This window comes from Diceros bicornis, chromosome 1 (assembly GCF_020826845.1).
Source record: "Diceros bicornis minor isolate mBicDic1 chromosome 1, mDicBic1.mat.cur, whole genome shotgun sequence".
Taxonomy (NCBI): domain Eukaryota; kingdom Metazoa; phylum Chordata; class Mammalia; order Perissodactyla; family Rhinocerotidae; genus Diceros; species Diceros bicornis.
Genome location: NC_080740.1, coordinates 8,337,122 through 8,351,397, shown reverse-complemented (window position 1 = coordinate 8,351,397; position 14,276 = coordinate 8,337,122). Strand labels below are relative to the sequence as shown.

Here is a 14,276-nt window from a genome sequence, read left to right as displayed (position 1 = left end):
AACGCTGAATTAGTGAATACTAAACCATTACTCCTAGGATAACAAAGGGTTAGGTTTCCATGAGTCTCCAGACACAACATTTTCATCAATCGATCCATATGTAACTTTGTTTTGTGTGTTTCTGTTTAAAGACACCTTATTTAATATATTGTTGATCCATTAACAGTGAACTTATGGCAAAGGACACTGTAACTCATGCCTGAACGAAGCATATCTAACAGAAGTATTTTCTCCATAAGGCACATCACAGCTTTGTACACAGAAACACTAGACAGTTATCTCAGCCCTATGATTAGGGGCCATTTTAAACAGCAAAATCACCCACAAAAAGCACAAAACTGTAAAAATCATAGCACTAACCAGATTGTGAAAAGGACAACTGTTTACAGTATAAGAGCTGAAACAAGAAGGCGGAGTGTCACATTATTTAATCTCAGCTGGGAATGTGCGCATTGGGTGACTCAAAATTTTCCCCACTCTGCACATATCTACAAATGACCACGAAAGTGGTGCAAGTACTAATTTGGGGGGGCTTGGGGGTTACAAAATAAATTTCATCAAGTAGGAGAATTTGTAAATATAGAATCCATGAATAATGAGGATCAACTGTGTATATATTTACACTTATATTTATACAAACAATTTCAGTATTACTTTTATAAAACTGGGCTAGAAAAACCTGATTTATCACAATACTATCTATTTTTTAGAAAACAACATCTTTTTTAACCAATGAAATAGTTACACTTCACTATTTACATTTTATATTCAGATATTATATAAAAGATTCTAATTCCAATGCTCATAAGAAATGTCAGAACTCAGGATGGTAGAATATATAGATAGATATAATTACAACAATCCCCTTAATATAAATATACATCAAATTTCATCAATTAAGATATGTTCTTACGAGTGTTATTACACTTCCAAAAGGAATGAGATGACTTAAAAATCTGAAATATAAATATGCACATCTTCTTTAAATTGGATAGTCTCAAATACTCAAAATGTCAAGCAGAATAACTAAGCACAGTTAAACATGAAGAATTGATCAGACTATTTTAAAAACTCATTTCAAAGACCAAATCAAGTGATTTCTAAAAACCGATGAAGATAAACTATTATGCTATAGCATACATTTCTTAATTATCTACAACAAAAGAATAACTAAAAATGATCTAAAGCAACTGAAAAAAGGGAATTCAATAATTACTTACCTGACTTTATCCCTGAACTTCACAATTGGCACTTTTGCTCGAATCAGCTGAGGTCTCTCAATGTAGCCAGCTGAAGGGTAAAAGATAATGTGAATATCTGTAAATGTTTCTCAAACTCATACTATTTCAATGCACATTTTAAAAAAATAGTATTTTACTAAGCTAAAACAATTTAAGAAAATATAGTCTTTGAGAAAGAAAGCAAAGAAAGGACATTATCGAATTCTCTTAAGATTGGAACTTTCAATACCATTTAGAGGGCTATTAAAGTTATTTTCAGAAATGTGGTCTAGTATCTAATAAAATTTATAAAGAAGTTCATCAGAGCATTATAAGGATGAAAAATATCTAGGCTATGTTCAACATCACTAATCATCAGGGAAATGCAAATCAAAACTACACTAAGATATCACCTTACACCCGTGAGAATGGCTATAATCACCAAGACAAAAAATAACACATGTTGGAGAGGATGTGGAGAAAAGGGAACTCTCATTCACTGCTGGTGGGAATGCAAACTGGTGCAGCCTCTGTGAAAAACAGTATGGAGATACCTCAAAAAATTAAAAATAGAAATACCTTATGATCCAGCTATCCCACTTCTGGGTATTTATCCAAAGAACTTGAAATCAACAATCCAAAGAGGCTTATGCATCCCTATGTTCACTGCAGCATTATTCACTATAGCCAAGACGTGGAAGTGACCCAAATGTCCATCAACAGATGATTGGATAAAGAAGATGTGGTATAAATATACAATGGAATACTACTCAGCCATAAAAAAAAAAGACAAAATAGTCCCACTTGCAACAACATGGATGGACCTGGAGGGTATTATGTTAAGTGAAATAAGCCAGCCAGAGAAAGACAAACACTGTATGACCTCTCTCATATGTGGAAGATAAACTAACACATGGACAGAGAGAACAGTTTGGTGATTACCAGGGGGATGGGAGTTGAGGGGTGGGCACAAGGGGTGAAGGGGCACATTTATATGGTGACTGACAAATAATAATGTACAACTGGAATCCCATAATGTTATAAACTATTATGACATCAATAAAAAAATATCTAGGCTAGCAGCAGGGGGATAGCTAAATTCTGGTACAAGGCAAGGCATTATGACAGCCACAGAAATCATATTTACAGAGAGTCTTAAATGTAGAAATGCTTGCAACATGATACAAGGGGCAGTGATACATTCAAATAAGTATGATCTCTAAGAGGAAGAACACATATATACATATTTTTCATTCCATCAAACTTTAAAAAAATGTTTTTCAAAGTTGAAAGTAATAATGTTCATTGTAAATTAGGAAAATACAGCAATGTATAAAAAAGAAACTGCAAACTTCTCCCAAATGACCAATTTCCTAATGTTTTAACTAAAGAAAAACATATCAGATTTAAAAACTAAGAATTTTCTGTTATAAGGCTTTTAGCACCAAAATCATAAAATACGTCAAGCTTCATAGAATTTATGAGCAGGAATTCAGTGAGGTTTAATGAAAAGTAAGATTAGGAGTTAAAAGTTTCAAGTTCTAAATACAGGTTCTGACACCAATGAACAAACTATACTCCTCAGGCAAGTTATTAAACCCATTCATCACCAGTCTCCTTAACTATTAAAAACAACAACAAAAGAGGGAGGAAAAAAAAAAAACCTTTCATTTGAATTCGATGATCTCTAAAGTCCCCTCCACTTTAAATATTTTATGATTCTAATAGCTATTAAAAATTCACTTAAGGTATGAATTACTCCTTTACTTTACAGATGTGAAAACTTAAGTCCACTGAAATAAATCACTTGATTTCTTTCTCTCCTACAACAGATATAAATTGTTGAAGGGCAGTAACTTGTTACTTGACTTGGTATTTTCCAGCTCAAAGCCTGACACATAGGAATATCTGTTAAACAAGCGGACAAATGTCTTTCCAACATCACACAGTTAGTGTGACTTCACCTGTCCACAATATTTTCTGGAAGTTTAAAATAAATTATTTGAGATGGCTTAACATGTGGATTAAAATCTGCTTAGTTAGCTTATTCAAAGAACAAAATCTTACAATAAAATGGCCCAAGTCAACAACTCTGCTTTCTGTTGGAGTAATTCATTTGGGCTTCATGTTCAGTGATCATATTTTTAAAATTTCATGTCATAAACTGCACATCATTGCAAAACAAATGAAATTCTCTCTCCTTCACATGAATACCTATAAGACTTTATCTGTATCACTCTTTTGGGTTTTCACAGAAACTCTACCCTGCAGTTATTTATATCCATGCCTTAGCTCCCCTAACAATCTATAGAGAAAAAGAACTGAAGCTTATATATCTTTGAATTCTCCACTGCATTCAGTAGGATATCTTGCAAGTAAACTCAATAAAGAATTGTTGAATAAATGATTACTCTTCTTTTTAATTAAAAGGTAAAAGGAATTCATTTGGAAAAAAGGAACCACATTATACATATCCAGACCAGAAAACAAACAATTCTTACCAGAAAATTTACAAAGTGAGAGACATTTGAAATAAATAGTTATGTCAGATGGCATATGAACTTGAGGCATATCAGACTTACAAAGTCTAGTACAGAAGTGTTTATGGACTAAGGTGAGTATATGCCGTGCTTCAGTCTTCTGATTTACCTGAAAAAAACACTGAAAAGTTAAAAATAAAGTGTTTTTTCATTATCTTTCTAAACTTAGTGCTTTATTTTCTTAATGTGTTTCAACAAAGAGAAAACATACAAAGTATACTTTTCTTTGGAGTTCTTTTTCACTATTCACTAAATTACACTATAGAAAAAGTCAAGCTTTATGCTCTTTCGCATTAACATTTCTAAATCAATTCCTTAAACTTAAAGCACAACTTTAAAAGAAATATTGACACAGCCATATATGTCATTTTTTCCTTTAGTATAAATGTACAGAAAGCAATCTGCTCCAAAAAAATAAACAGAATTTTCATTTTCTGTAATGTGTTGTATTTCCTATCCAGGCTGTGAGCTGCTTGGGGATAAGGTTCCCATTTGTGGTGTCTCAGGATGAGTATGAGTTGTGACAACATGCTTCAAACATGAAGAAGACTGCAGAATTAGTGGGTGGTCCCTGAGTGCAGCCTACTTGCATGAGAGAAAGTTTTAATTAAAACTCTAGTACTTTCCACTGTGTTGATTATTTCTGAGGGTTTTTTTTATTTTTCCTTTATATGATTTCAAAGCCTAGAAAATATCAGAGGTTCTTTCCTAGAATAAATCTCTTTCTGATTTGCAGTAACTAGAAGCCAATTTTCTTAGTGGAATAATAGGAATAGTAAAAATCTATTACCACTCAATAGAGTTTTTGTATTTATAAAGAGGTGGAATATAATAAGGCACATTAAATTATACAGAAATTAATTTAACCCTTGGTAATTCAGAAGAGATCTTAATCTACTAAAGAGGCTGCTTCAGGTCAGCTTAATGAACACCAATTATTGTGGTATTAAGGATATACAAGAGTATTGGTTAACAGGAAATTCAAATAAACATAACACTAAATAGCAAAATTTAGTTGCTAAATAAAAATAAACAAAGCCAAAATACCAGAGAAAAATATATTAAATCACAATAGTCTCATTTTAAATTTCAGTGAAATCTCTCTTTTCATATTCCCAAAATAAGAACTCCAAATCCCATAGTATTTTCAAGGGGAAACAAAACAAAGATTAAAAATAGAATCACTGAGAATTCAAATGGAAAGGAAATATATCAAGAAGATAATACTGACACATGCTCTCCTTCTTTACTGCATGCTGGTAACATATCCAACCCAATAATGTTTCAAAATAGAGGCAGAGCTCTTTAAAACATAGTGAAGCCACCTCAGTCTAACACCTTAGAAATAAATACTAAAATTCCTGTTACGCTTATTGCGCACATGCCTTAAAAGAAAAAGAAGCACTTCTTGGCTTTCCTTCAATTACTATAAACAGAGAATTCAAAGAAGTAATTAAAACAAAATAAATTCTTTTTTTCAATGACTCTTATATGAAATTTCTTAAAGGACTTAACATGTAAAATGCACTTAGAATAATAAATATTTCATTACTTACTGGTTCCTCTTTAACAACCAGGCATAAATCACCATCACTGCTCCGGGTACCAAATCCATTTAAAGAGGACCCAACCAAAAAAAGTCTGCTTTCTAAAGAAACAGAAGAGAATTATAAGGTATTATTTAAAATTTAAAATCAGAATGCATATACATAAAGGGCATGCAAAATAGGGAAACATACGTGGAAATAACAGTTGAATTTCTCTCTGCAGCTGTGTTCGACAGAGTTCTTTCTTCTTTAAATCACTTACTTGCTGCTGACATGCTTCAAATAACTCCAGTATCTGCTGACTCAACTTGAATCCACCGCAAAAAAAGTAAAAATTTTGTTTAGAAATGTAAAAGTAATTATCATACTGAGAAGTGTAAAACAATATTACCCACCGTATTTAAAAAATAAATATATATCATCTCCTTAACACCTTCCAACACAAAACTACTGTTACTCAAGTAACAAGTTACTTAGTAACTAAAACAGTTACTAACTTTTACAAAGTTAAGTATCACTGACTAGTCACAGAAAAGTATAGTCACAGATAATTCATAATGAGTAAAAGCCATGGGGCAGCAAACTACAACCTTCAGTTGCTGCCTGTTTTTGGATGGCACACAAGCTAAGAATGGTTTTCACATTTTTAAAGGGTTATAAAGACAAACAAATAAAAATATGCAACAGAAACCATATGTGAGTGGCAAAGTCTAAAATATTTACCATCTCTTCCTTTAAAGAAGTTTGCCCAATCCCTGATATTCATAACATGAATAACAAATATAACAGACTTTAGAAGGAAGGCCCCTGGTCTTCTATGCTCATGCAAACCACCCTTTTCCCCATTCTTACAACACTGTCCTGAACCCTGTGTCTTCTTGTTGCCATCTATGGACATATCTGGTTCACACTTTCCCCTCCAACCTAACTCTTGCCATCCCCATAGGTGACTTCCTTATCTATAATGGGCTACATACCACAACATACTCCCATCATTTCTAAACTTCTTTTACTCCAATATTTTTCATCAGTGTTACACTCCCACAGCCATAACATGCTCTTTATAATAAAATAAAATTTCTCTAGTTCTGCAATTTTAAATTCCAATATACTATCTTGGCTTTAATCCGTGCAATTCTTACTTTCTTACTCCCCTCATACCTGCTCTAGAACCACACAGACCTGATTCCCTTGAGTCCTCCCCTTTCTCCCAACACATCAGTACCTGAATGGCATGATTTTCTTCCCTATCCAGTCTATACCCCACGATGCATCCCTTGAACCACTCTCTTTTATCATGCCTTAACAACATTATCCCCTTGTCATGCTCTAACACGTGTCCTGCAAAGTCCTACTCTTAGGTCAATACAAACAACCACCTTCCCTGCTCTTATATCTGAGTTTCTAAGAGATGAAACCGAAAAAAATCAAAAATCACAAAATTGGCATCTTTCAAATTTATAGTTTAGGGACTAGTCTAAGGTTGGCCCTTTCATGTCTCCGGTTAGATACTGCTCCCATTTTTCACCATCACCATTCCAAAATCTTTACTATTTTCCTCAAGCCCCCTATACTTATCTCACTTTATTTAGCAGATAACTTCACATTAAAGTTTACTAAGAAAATGGAGGATACCAGATGTGACACTCCTCAGCTTCCTAACTGCAAACTTGCAAACTAACATATCTGAATGAACTCTCATCTCTTTACCTCTCCGGTCAGACAAACTGTCCTCTTCCTCTGTTCAAAGCTAATCCCTCCACCCGTACTTTTGTATCCAAGCCTTCTGGTCACCTCCAGGGCACAAATACATCTACCAGTTTTTCAGTCTCTCTCTTGCATTTTCACCCTCTCCCTCTCTAGGCCTTCCCCAGAGTCCATGACCAGCCACAAGTCTCACCCATCATTTAAAACATTTTCTTTTATCATGTTTAGAATTGATTTTAAGAAGGCAGAAGCAATCCAGGCAACTTGGCAATGAAAGAAACATAATTTTTTAATATCCCTGAATAACCCTCCCCCCCAAAAGAACAATAAGGAGAATAAAACAAATAGATCAAAACAAAACATGGCCAACAAATACAACACAATTAATTGACTATGTATCATTTATGAACCCCAAAATTTGAGCAGTTGGGACCAAACACCAACAGCAGCAAGAACCACATGGTATCAGCAACATTAAGAGGAAGAAGAGGAAAGGGATATTGGACAGCCCTGAAGCCAGAACATCCAGAAATCAAATTGCCTCTAGGTACTACCTTCCCACCCCATTCCTCAAATTGAGGGGTCAAATTCAGTGTGGAACAGCAATTAAAACTGCGAAGAAGTTTCACAGGCTACAACTCACAGGTAAATATAACAGGACCACAGAAAGACCAGAAATCTCAAAACCAGAAATCTCAAAACTAAGTGAAGCTCCCTTCTAAGACAAAGCAACACACCAAGCAGAAACTGCCAGGAGGAGAAATCTAAATAAGCAGTACAGAGTCATTAGCGGTAAAAGAAACAAGGTCTAGAACTAGAATGATTCTAACTCCCAGGAGACACTTGACAATATCTGGAAATATTTTTGGTTATCATAATTGGGGGCAAAGGGGGGGGCACCACAGGGTGATCGTTGGCATCTAGTAGGTAGAGGCCAGGATGTCACTAAACATCCTACAATGCACAGGACAACTCCCCACAGCAAAGATTATCTGACGCCAAATACCAAAACTACAGAGGGTGAAAAACCCTGGTCTAGAGAAAAGTAGGGAAGGAGAAGAGAAAAGGTCTGACAAAGTATATTTCTGAATAATACATAACAACAGAAGAAGATTCCTAGAGCCACAAACCTAGGAAAGTTGGCCTGCCCAACCCGCCTCATCTAAAAGCGGTACAGGAAAATCCATCCTACTTAAACACAAATAACAGAAAAGAACTGGAATCTCAGAAAGAGAGGTGAGAATGGGGAGAAGCACAGAAGAAAATAGGATTCTAGTCAATTCTCATACGAAGTTTTTATTTAAAAAAATGATAAAAATATGTCCACAAAACTAATGAAAATTCTAACATATCAAACCAAGGCTTTTTCTCTCATGTTTTAATTTTCTAAAAAGATAATTGACTATAAAGTATAAAGACTAGTACTAGCAAAAAACAATTAGAAATTTACATTTTAAAAAATTATCAATAGCAGCAAAAAACATGAAATATTTAGAATTATATTTCCCAAAAGACATACAAGGCCTGCAAACTGCAAATTACTAAATACTGATGAGAGAAATTGAAGACCTAAATAAATGGAGCAGTATACCATGTTCACGGATCAGAAGAGTACTGTTGTCAATTCTTCTGAAATTGATCTATAGAGTAAATGTAATCAAAAACTTTTAAAATAAAAACAAAAGCCAGCATGCTTGTTTCTAGAAATTAAGAAAATAATTTTAAATTTTATTTGGAAAGGCAAAAGACCAAGAATAGCCGAGACAGAGAAGTAAAAAGTTGGAAGATTTACCCTACCTGACTTAAAAACTTACTATACAGCTAGAGTACTCAAGATAGTATGGCATTGCCTAAAGGAAAGAGAAAGTAACAAAACAGAATACTGAAATATTTATGACTGAAATGATATGATACCTACAATTTGCTTCAAACTAATGAGGGAGGGAGGTATAAATGAAATAAGATTGGTCGTATGTTGGTAAGGTTAAAGCTTGGTGAGGATTTATGATACTAAATTCTCCCTATTTGTATATATATTTGATATTTTCCATAATAAAAGGCTAAAAATAAAAGGCAACGAAGTTTACAAAAAATTTGAAAAAGGTTTCCAGTAAAAGTGATTAATATAAAATTTTAAATGACACTTGAATGATTAAGTTTTATTCACCTAAAGCAGGGTTGGCAAACTACAACCTGTAGGCCAAATAATGACTCTAGCCCATTTTGTAGGGCCAGCAAGCTAAAATGACTTTTACGTTTTTAAAGCATTGTTTAAAAAAGAACATGTGACAGAGGCCCCATGTAGCCCACAGATCTAAAATATTTACTATTTGGCCCTTTATAGAAAAGTTTTGCCAGCTCCCCAATCTAGAGAATCAGTTAGGCAGATCAATCCAATCCTGGAAGTCCTAGTAGGTACTCAACATCTGTTAAGTAACAAAGAGAAATAAATGCCTTTCCAACAAGGCTCAAGTGAAATTTTATATTTATAAAGGTCTTTCATCTGAATGACCATATTCACATAGAAACGTTAACATGTGAAAACATTTAGATTTTGTGGAAAATACAAAATTCCACATAATTGCTCCTCTCTCTTTTTTACATTCATGGAAACATTTCTTCTCTCTCAAGGACTATTATAATGGACATCTAATAGGTTTTTATACAAAAGAATTTTCCTCACTAGCCATTTATTTAGGGATTCACATTATCAAATTATGTTACTATATCCTAGAACATACAGACATATAGAATATGGAGTCGAGATGAAACAAAAGCTCAAAAGAAATGCACATATATGCTGAAAAAAGATTTCTATTACTTAAATTTAGAGAAATATTTCAGGAGATGGCTCAATGGTCTTACAATACTAAAAAAAAAAGAAAAAAGGAATGTATGATATAAAATCTCCTTGGCTGAAGCCAATAGATCTCCTAACTATATCAACATAAAAAGAGCCTCTCCAAGGCCTATACTAGTAAAGCCAGCAAAAGTCAATGACAAAAAATATTAAGGGCAGCAAGGCAGAAGAAAATAACTTACAAAGGAATCTCTATCAGGCTTTCAGTGGATTTCCCAGCAGAAATCTTACAGGCTAGGAGAGAGTGGAATGATATATTCAAAATTATGAAAGACAAAAACTTTCACCCAAGAATACTCTATCCAGTGAAAATATCCTTCAGATATGATGGAGAAATAAAAACTTTCCCAGATAAACAAAAGCTAAGGGAGTTCATCACCACAAGACCACCAATAAAAGAAATGCTTAAGAAGGTCCTCATACCTGGAAAAAAAAAAGGGGGGGGGCAGGGGATACAATGCCTTGAGCAAGGAGAAAAATAAGTAGACAAAATCAGAATAATTGCAGCTATCAGAACAGATTAGCAAACAATTGGAACATCAAAGATAAAGGGAAGGAAAACACCAAAAATAAACATAACCTCGTCATTTTAACCACAAACTCACAAGAAGGACTAAGTTGTGACAAGACTTAGAAGGGGAAGAGGAAAGGGATGGAATCAATTTAGTCTAAGGAAATAAGAGGTTATCAGAAAATGGACTATCTCATCTACGAGATTTTTTATACAAATCTCATGGTAACCACTAAACAAATAATTAGAACAGAGAAGCAAATGATAAATAAAGAGAAAACTAAGACAACCATCATAGAGAGCTACCAAACTGAATTGATAGTCCAAAACACATGGGATGAGAAACAAAGGAAATGCAAAAGAACTGGAAAACGAGGGATAAAATGGCAGCAATAAGCCCTCATATATCAATAATCACTCTAAATGTAAATGGATTGAATTCTCCAATCAAAAGACACAGAGTGGCAAGACGGCTTAAAAAACAAGACCCAGTAACACGCAGCCTCCAGGAAACACATCTCAGCTCTAAGACAAATACAGGCTCACGGTGAAGGGATGGAAGATGATACTCCAAGCTAATGGCAAACAAAAGAAAGCAGGTGTTGCCATATTTACATCAGACAAAGTAGACTTCAAGATAAAACAGGTAATGAGAGACAAAGAGGGGCAGTATATGATGATAAAAGGGACACTCCACCAAGAAGACATAACACTTATAAACATATATGCACCCAACACAGGAGCACCAAAGTACATATAGCAACTATTAACAAACCTAAAAGGAGACATTATTAACAACACAATAATAGTAGGGGACCTTAATGCCCCAATTACATCAATGGATAGATCAACCAGACAGAAAGTAAACAAGAAAACAGTGGACTTAAACAAAAAACTAGACCAGATGGACTAACCAGATACATATAGAGCATTCCATCCAAATACAGCAGAATATACATTCTTCTCAAGTGCACATGGAACATTCTCGAGGATAGACCATATGTTGGGAAACAAGGCAAGCCTCAGTAAATTTAAGAAGACTGAAATCATAACAAGCATCTTTTATGACCATAAGACTATGAAACTAGAAATCAACTACAAGGAAAACTGGGAAAGTGACAAACATGTGGAGATTAAACAACATGCTACTGAACAACCAATGGATCATTGAAGAAATTAAAGGAGAAATCAAAAAACATCTGGAGACAAATGAAAATGAAAATACACCATACCAACTCATATGGGATGCAGCAAAAGCGGTCCTAAGAGGGAAATTCATAGCAATACAGGCCCAGCTTAACAAACACAAAAAATCTCAAATAAACAATCTTAAACTACACCTAACAGAATTAGAAAAAGAGGAACAAAGCCCAAAGTCAGCAGAAGGAGAGAAATAATAACAATTAGAGCAGAAATAAATGAAATTGAAAGAAACAAAAACAGTAGAAAGGATAAACCAAACAAAGAGCTGATTCTTTGAGAAGATAAACAAAACTGACAAACCTTTAGCCAGAAAAAAAGGCAGAAGGCTCAAATAAATAAAATTAGAAATGAAAGAGGAGAAATTACAATGGATACCACAAAAATACCAAGGATTATAAAAGAATACTATGAAAAACTATACACCAACAAACTGGACAATCCAGAAGAAATGGACAAATTCTTAGACTTATACAACCTCCCAAAACTGAATCAAGAAGAAACAGAGAACCTGAACAGACCAATCACAAGTAAAAAGAGTGAAACAGTAATCAAAAACCTCCCAAAAAATAAAAGTCCAGGACTGATGGCTTCTCTCGAGAATTCTACCAAACATTCAAAGAAGATTTAATACCTATCCTTCTCAAACTATTCCAAAAAATAGAGGAAGATGGAACACTTCCTAACACATTCTACAAGGCCCATATCACCCTGATACCAAAGCCAGACAAGGACAATACAAAGAAGGAAAATTACAGGCCAATATCGCTGATGAACATAGATGCAAAAATCCTCAACAAAATATTGGCAAACTGAATACAGCAACACATTAAAAAGATCATACACCATGATCAAGTGGGATTTACACGAGGGATGCAGGGATGGTTCAATATCGGCAAATCAATCAATGTGATACACCACATTAACAAAATGAGTAATAAAAACCACATGATCATCTCAATAGATGCAAAGAAGGCATTTGACAAGATCCAACATCCATTGATGATAAAAACTCTCAATAAAATGGGTATAGAAGGAAAGTACCTCATCATAATAAAGGCCATATATGACAAACCCACGGCCAACATCATACTCAACGGGGAAAAACTGAAAGCCATCCCTCTGAGAACAGGAACATGACAAGGGTGCCCACTCTCAACACTCTTATTCAACATAGGAGGTTTTGGCCAGAGCAATCAGGCAAGCAAAAGGAATAAAAGGAATCCAAACAGGCAGTGAAGAAGTGAAACTCTCACTGTTTGCAGACGACATGATTTTATATATAGAAAACCCTAAAGAATCTATCGGAAAACTATTACAATTAATCAATAACTACAGCAAAGTTGCAGTGTACAAAATCAACTTACAAAAATCAGTTGCATTTCTATACTCTAATAATGAACTAACAGAAAGAGAAGTCAAGAATACAATCCCATTTACAAGTGCAACAAAAAGAATAAAATATCTAGGAATAAATTTAATCAAGGAGGTGACAGACCTATACAAAGAAAACTATAGGACATTATTGAAAGAAATCTATGATGACATAAAGAAATGGAAAGATATCCCATGCAGAAGGATTAGAAGAATAAACATAGCTAAAATGTCCATACTACCTAAAGCCATCTACAGATTCAAAGCAATCCCAATCTGAATCCCAATGATGTTCTTCACAGAAACAGAACAAAGAACCCTAAAATTTACGTGAAACAACAAAAGACCCCAAATAGCTAAAGCAATCCTAAGAAAAAAGAACAAAGCTGGAGGCATCACAATCCCTGCCCATAAATATACTACAAAAGAAAAAATATCCTACAAAGCTATAATAATCAAAACAGCATGGTACTCGTACAAAAACAGACACACAGATCAATGGAACAGAACTGAAAGCCCAGAAATAAAACCACACATCTACAGACAGCTAATCTTCGACAAAGGAGCTAAGAACATACAGTAGAGAAAGGAAAGTCTCTTCAATAAATGATGCTGGGAAAACTGGACAGCCATATTCAAAAGAATGAAAGTAGACCATTATCTTTCACCATACACAAAAATTAACTCAAAATGGATCAAAGACTTGAAGGTAAGACCTGAAACCATAAAACTCCTAGAAGAAAATATAGGTAGTACACTCTTTGACATTGGTCTTAGAGGGATCTTTGCAAATTCCATGTCTACTCAAAGGAGGGAAACAAACGAAAAAATAAATAAGTGGGACTTCATCAGACTACAGAGCTTCTGCAAGGCAAAGGAAACCAGGATCAAAATGAAAAGACAAGCCACCAGCTGGGAGAAAATATTTGCAAATCATATATCTGACAAGGGGTTAATGTCCATAATATATAAAGAACTCACACAACTGAACAACAAAAAAACAAACAATCAGATCAAAAAATGGGCAGAGGATATGAACATTTTTCCAAAGAAGATATACAGATGGCCAACAGGCACATGAATAGATGCTCAACATCACTAATCATCAGGGAAATGCAAACCAAAACTACACTAAGATATCACCTTACACTGGTTAAAATGGCTATAATCCCCAAGGCAAAAAATAACAAATATTGGAGAGGTTGTGGAGAAAAGGGAACCCTTGTACACTGCCGGTGGGAATGCAAACTGGTGCAGCCTCTATGGAAAACAGTACGTAGATTTCTCAAAAAGTTAAAAATAGAAATACCATATGAC

The 14,276-nt window shown here is 34.4% G+C and overlaps 1 protein-coding gene across 4 annotated transcripts in view; it reads right to left on the bottom strand.

Annotated features, from left to right (window-relative positions):
* TENT2 (terminal nucleotidyltransferase 2) overlaps positions 1-14,276 on the bottom strand; it is a 65,118-nt gene that overhangs the window by 30,228 nt on the left and 20,614 nt on the right. For 3 of the 4 annotated variants that reach the window (XR_009223978.1, XM_058568584.1, XM_058568669.1), the window contains 4 exons: positions 5,500-5,614; positions 5,317-5,408; positions 3,803-3,881; positions 1,221-1,290 (listed from right to left, as the gene is read on the bottom strand). Coding sequence is in view for 3 of the 4 variants with exons in the window: in XM_058568584.1 (XP_058424567.1) it covers positions 1,221-1,290; positions 3,803-3,881; positions 5,317-5,408; positions 5,500-5,614 (356 nt within the window). In the remaining variant the exon portion in view is untranslated. The remainder of the gene's footprint in view (positions 1-1,220; positions 1,291-3,802; positions 3,882-5,316; positions 5,409-5,499; positions 5,615-14,276) is intronic. The other variant, XM_058568750.1, reaches the window with a different exon arrangement.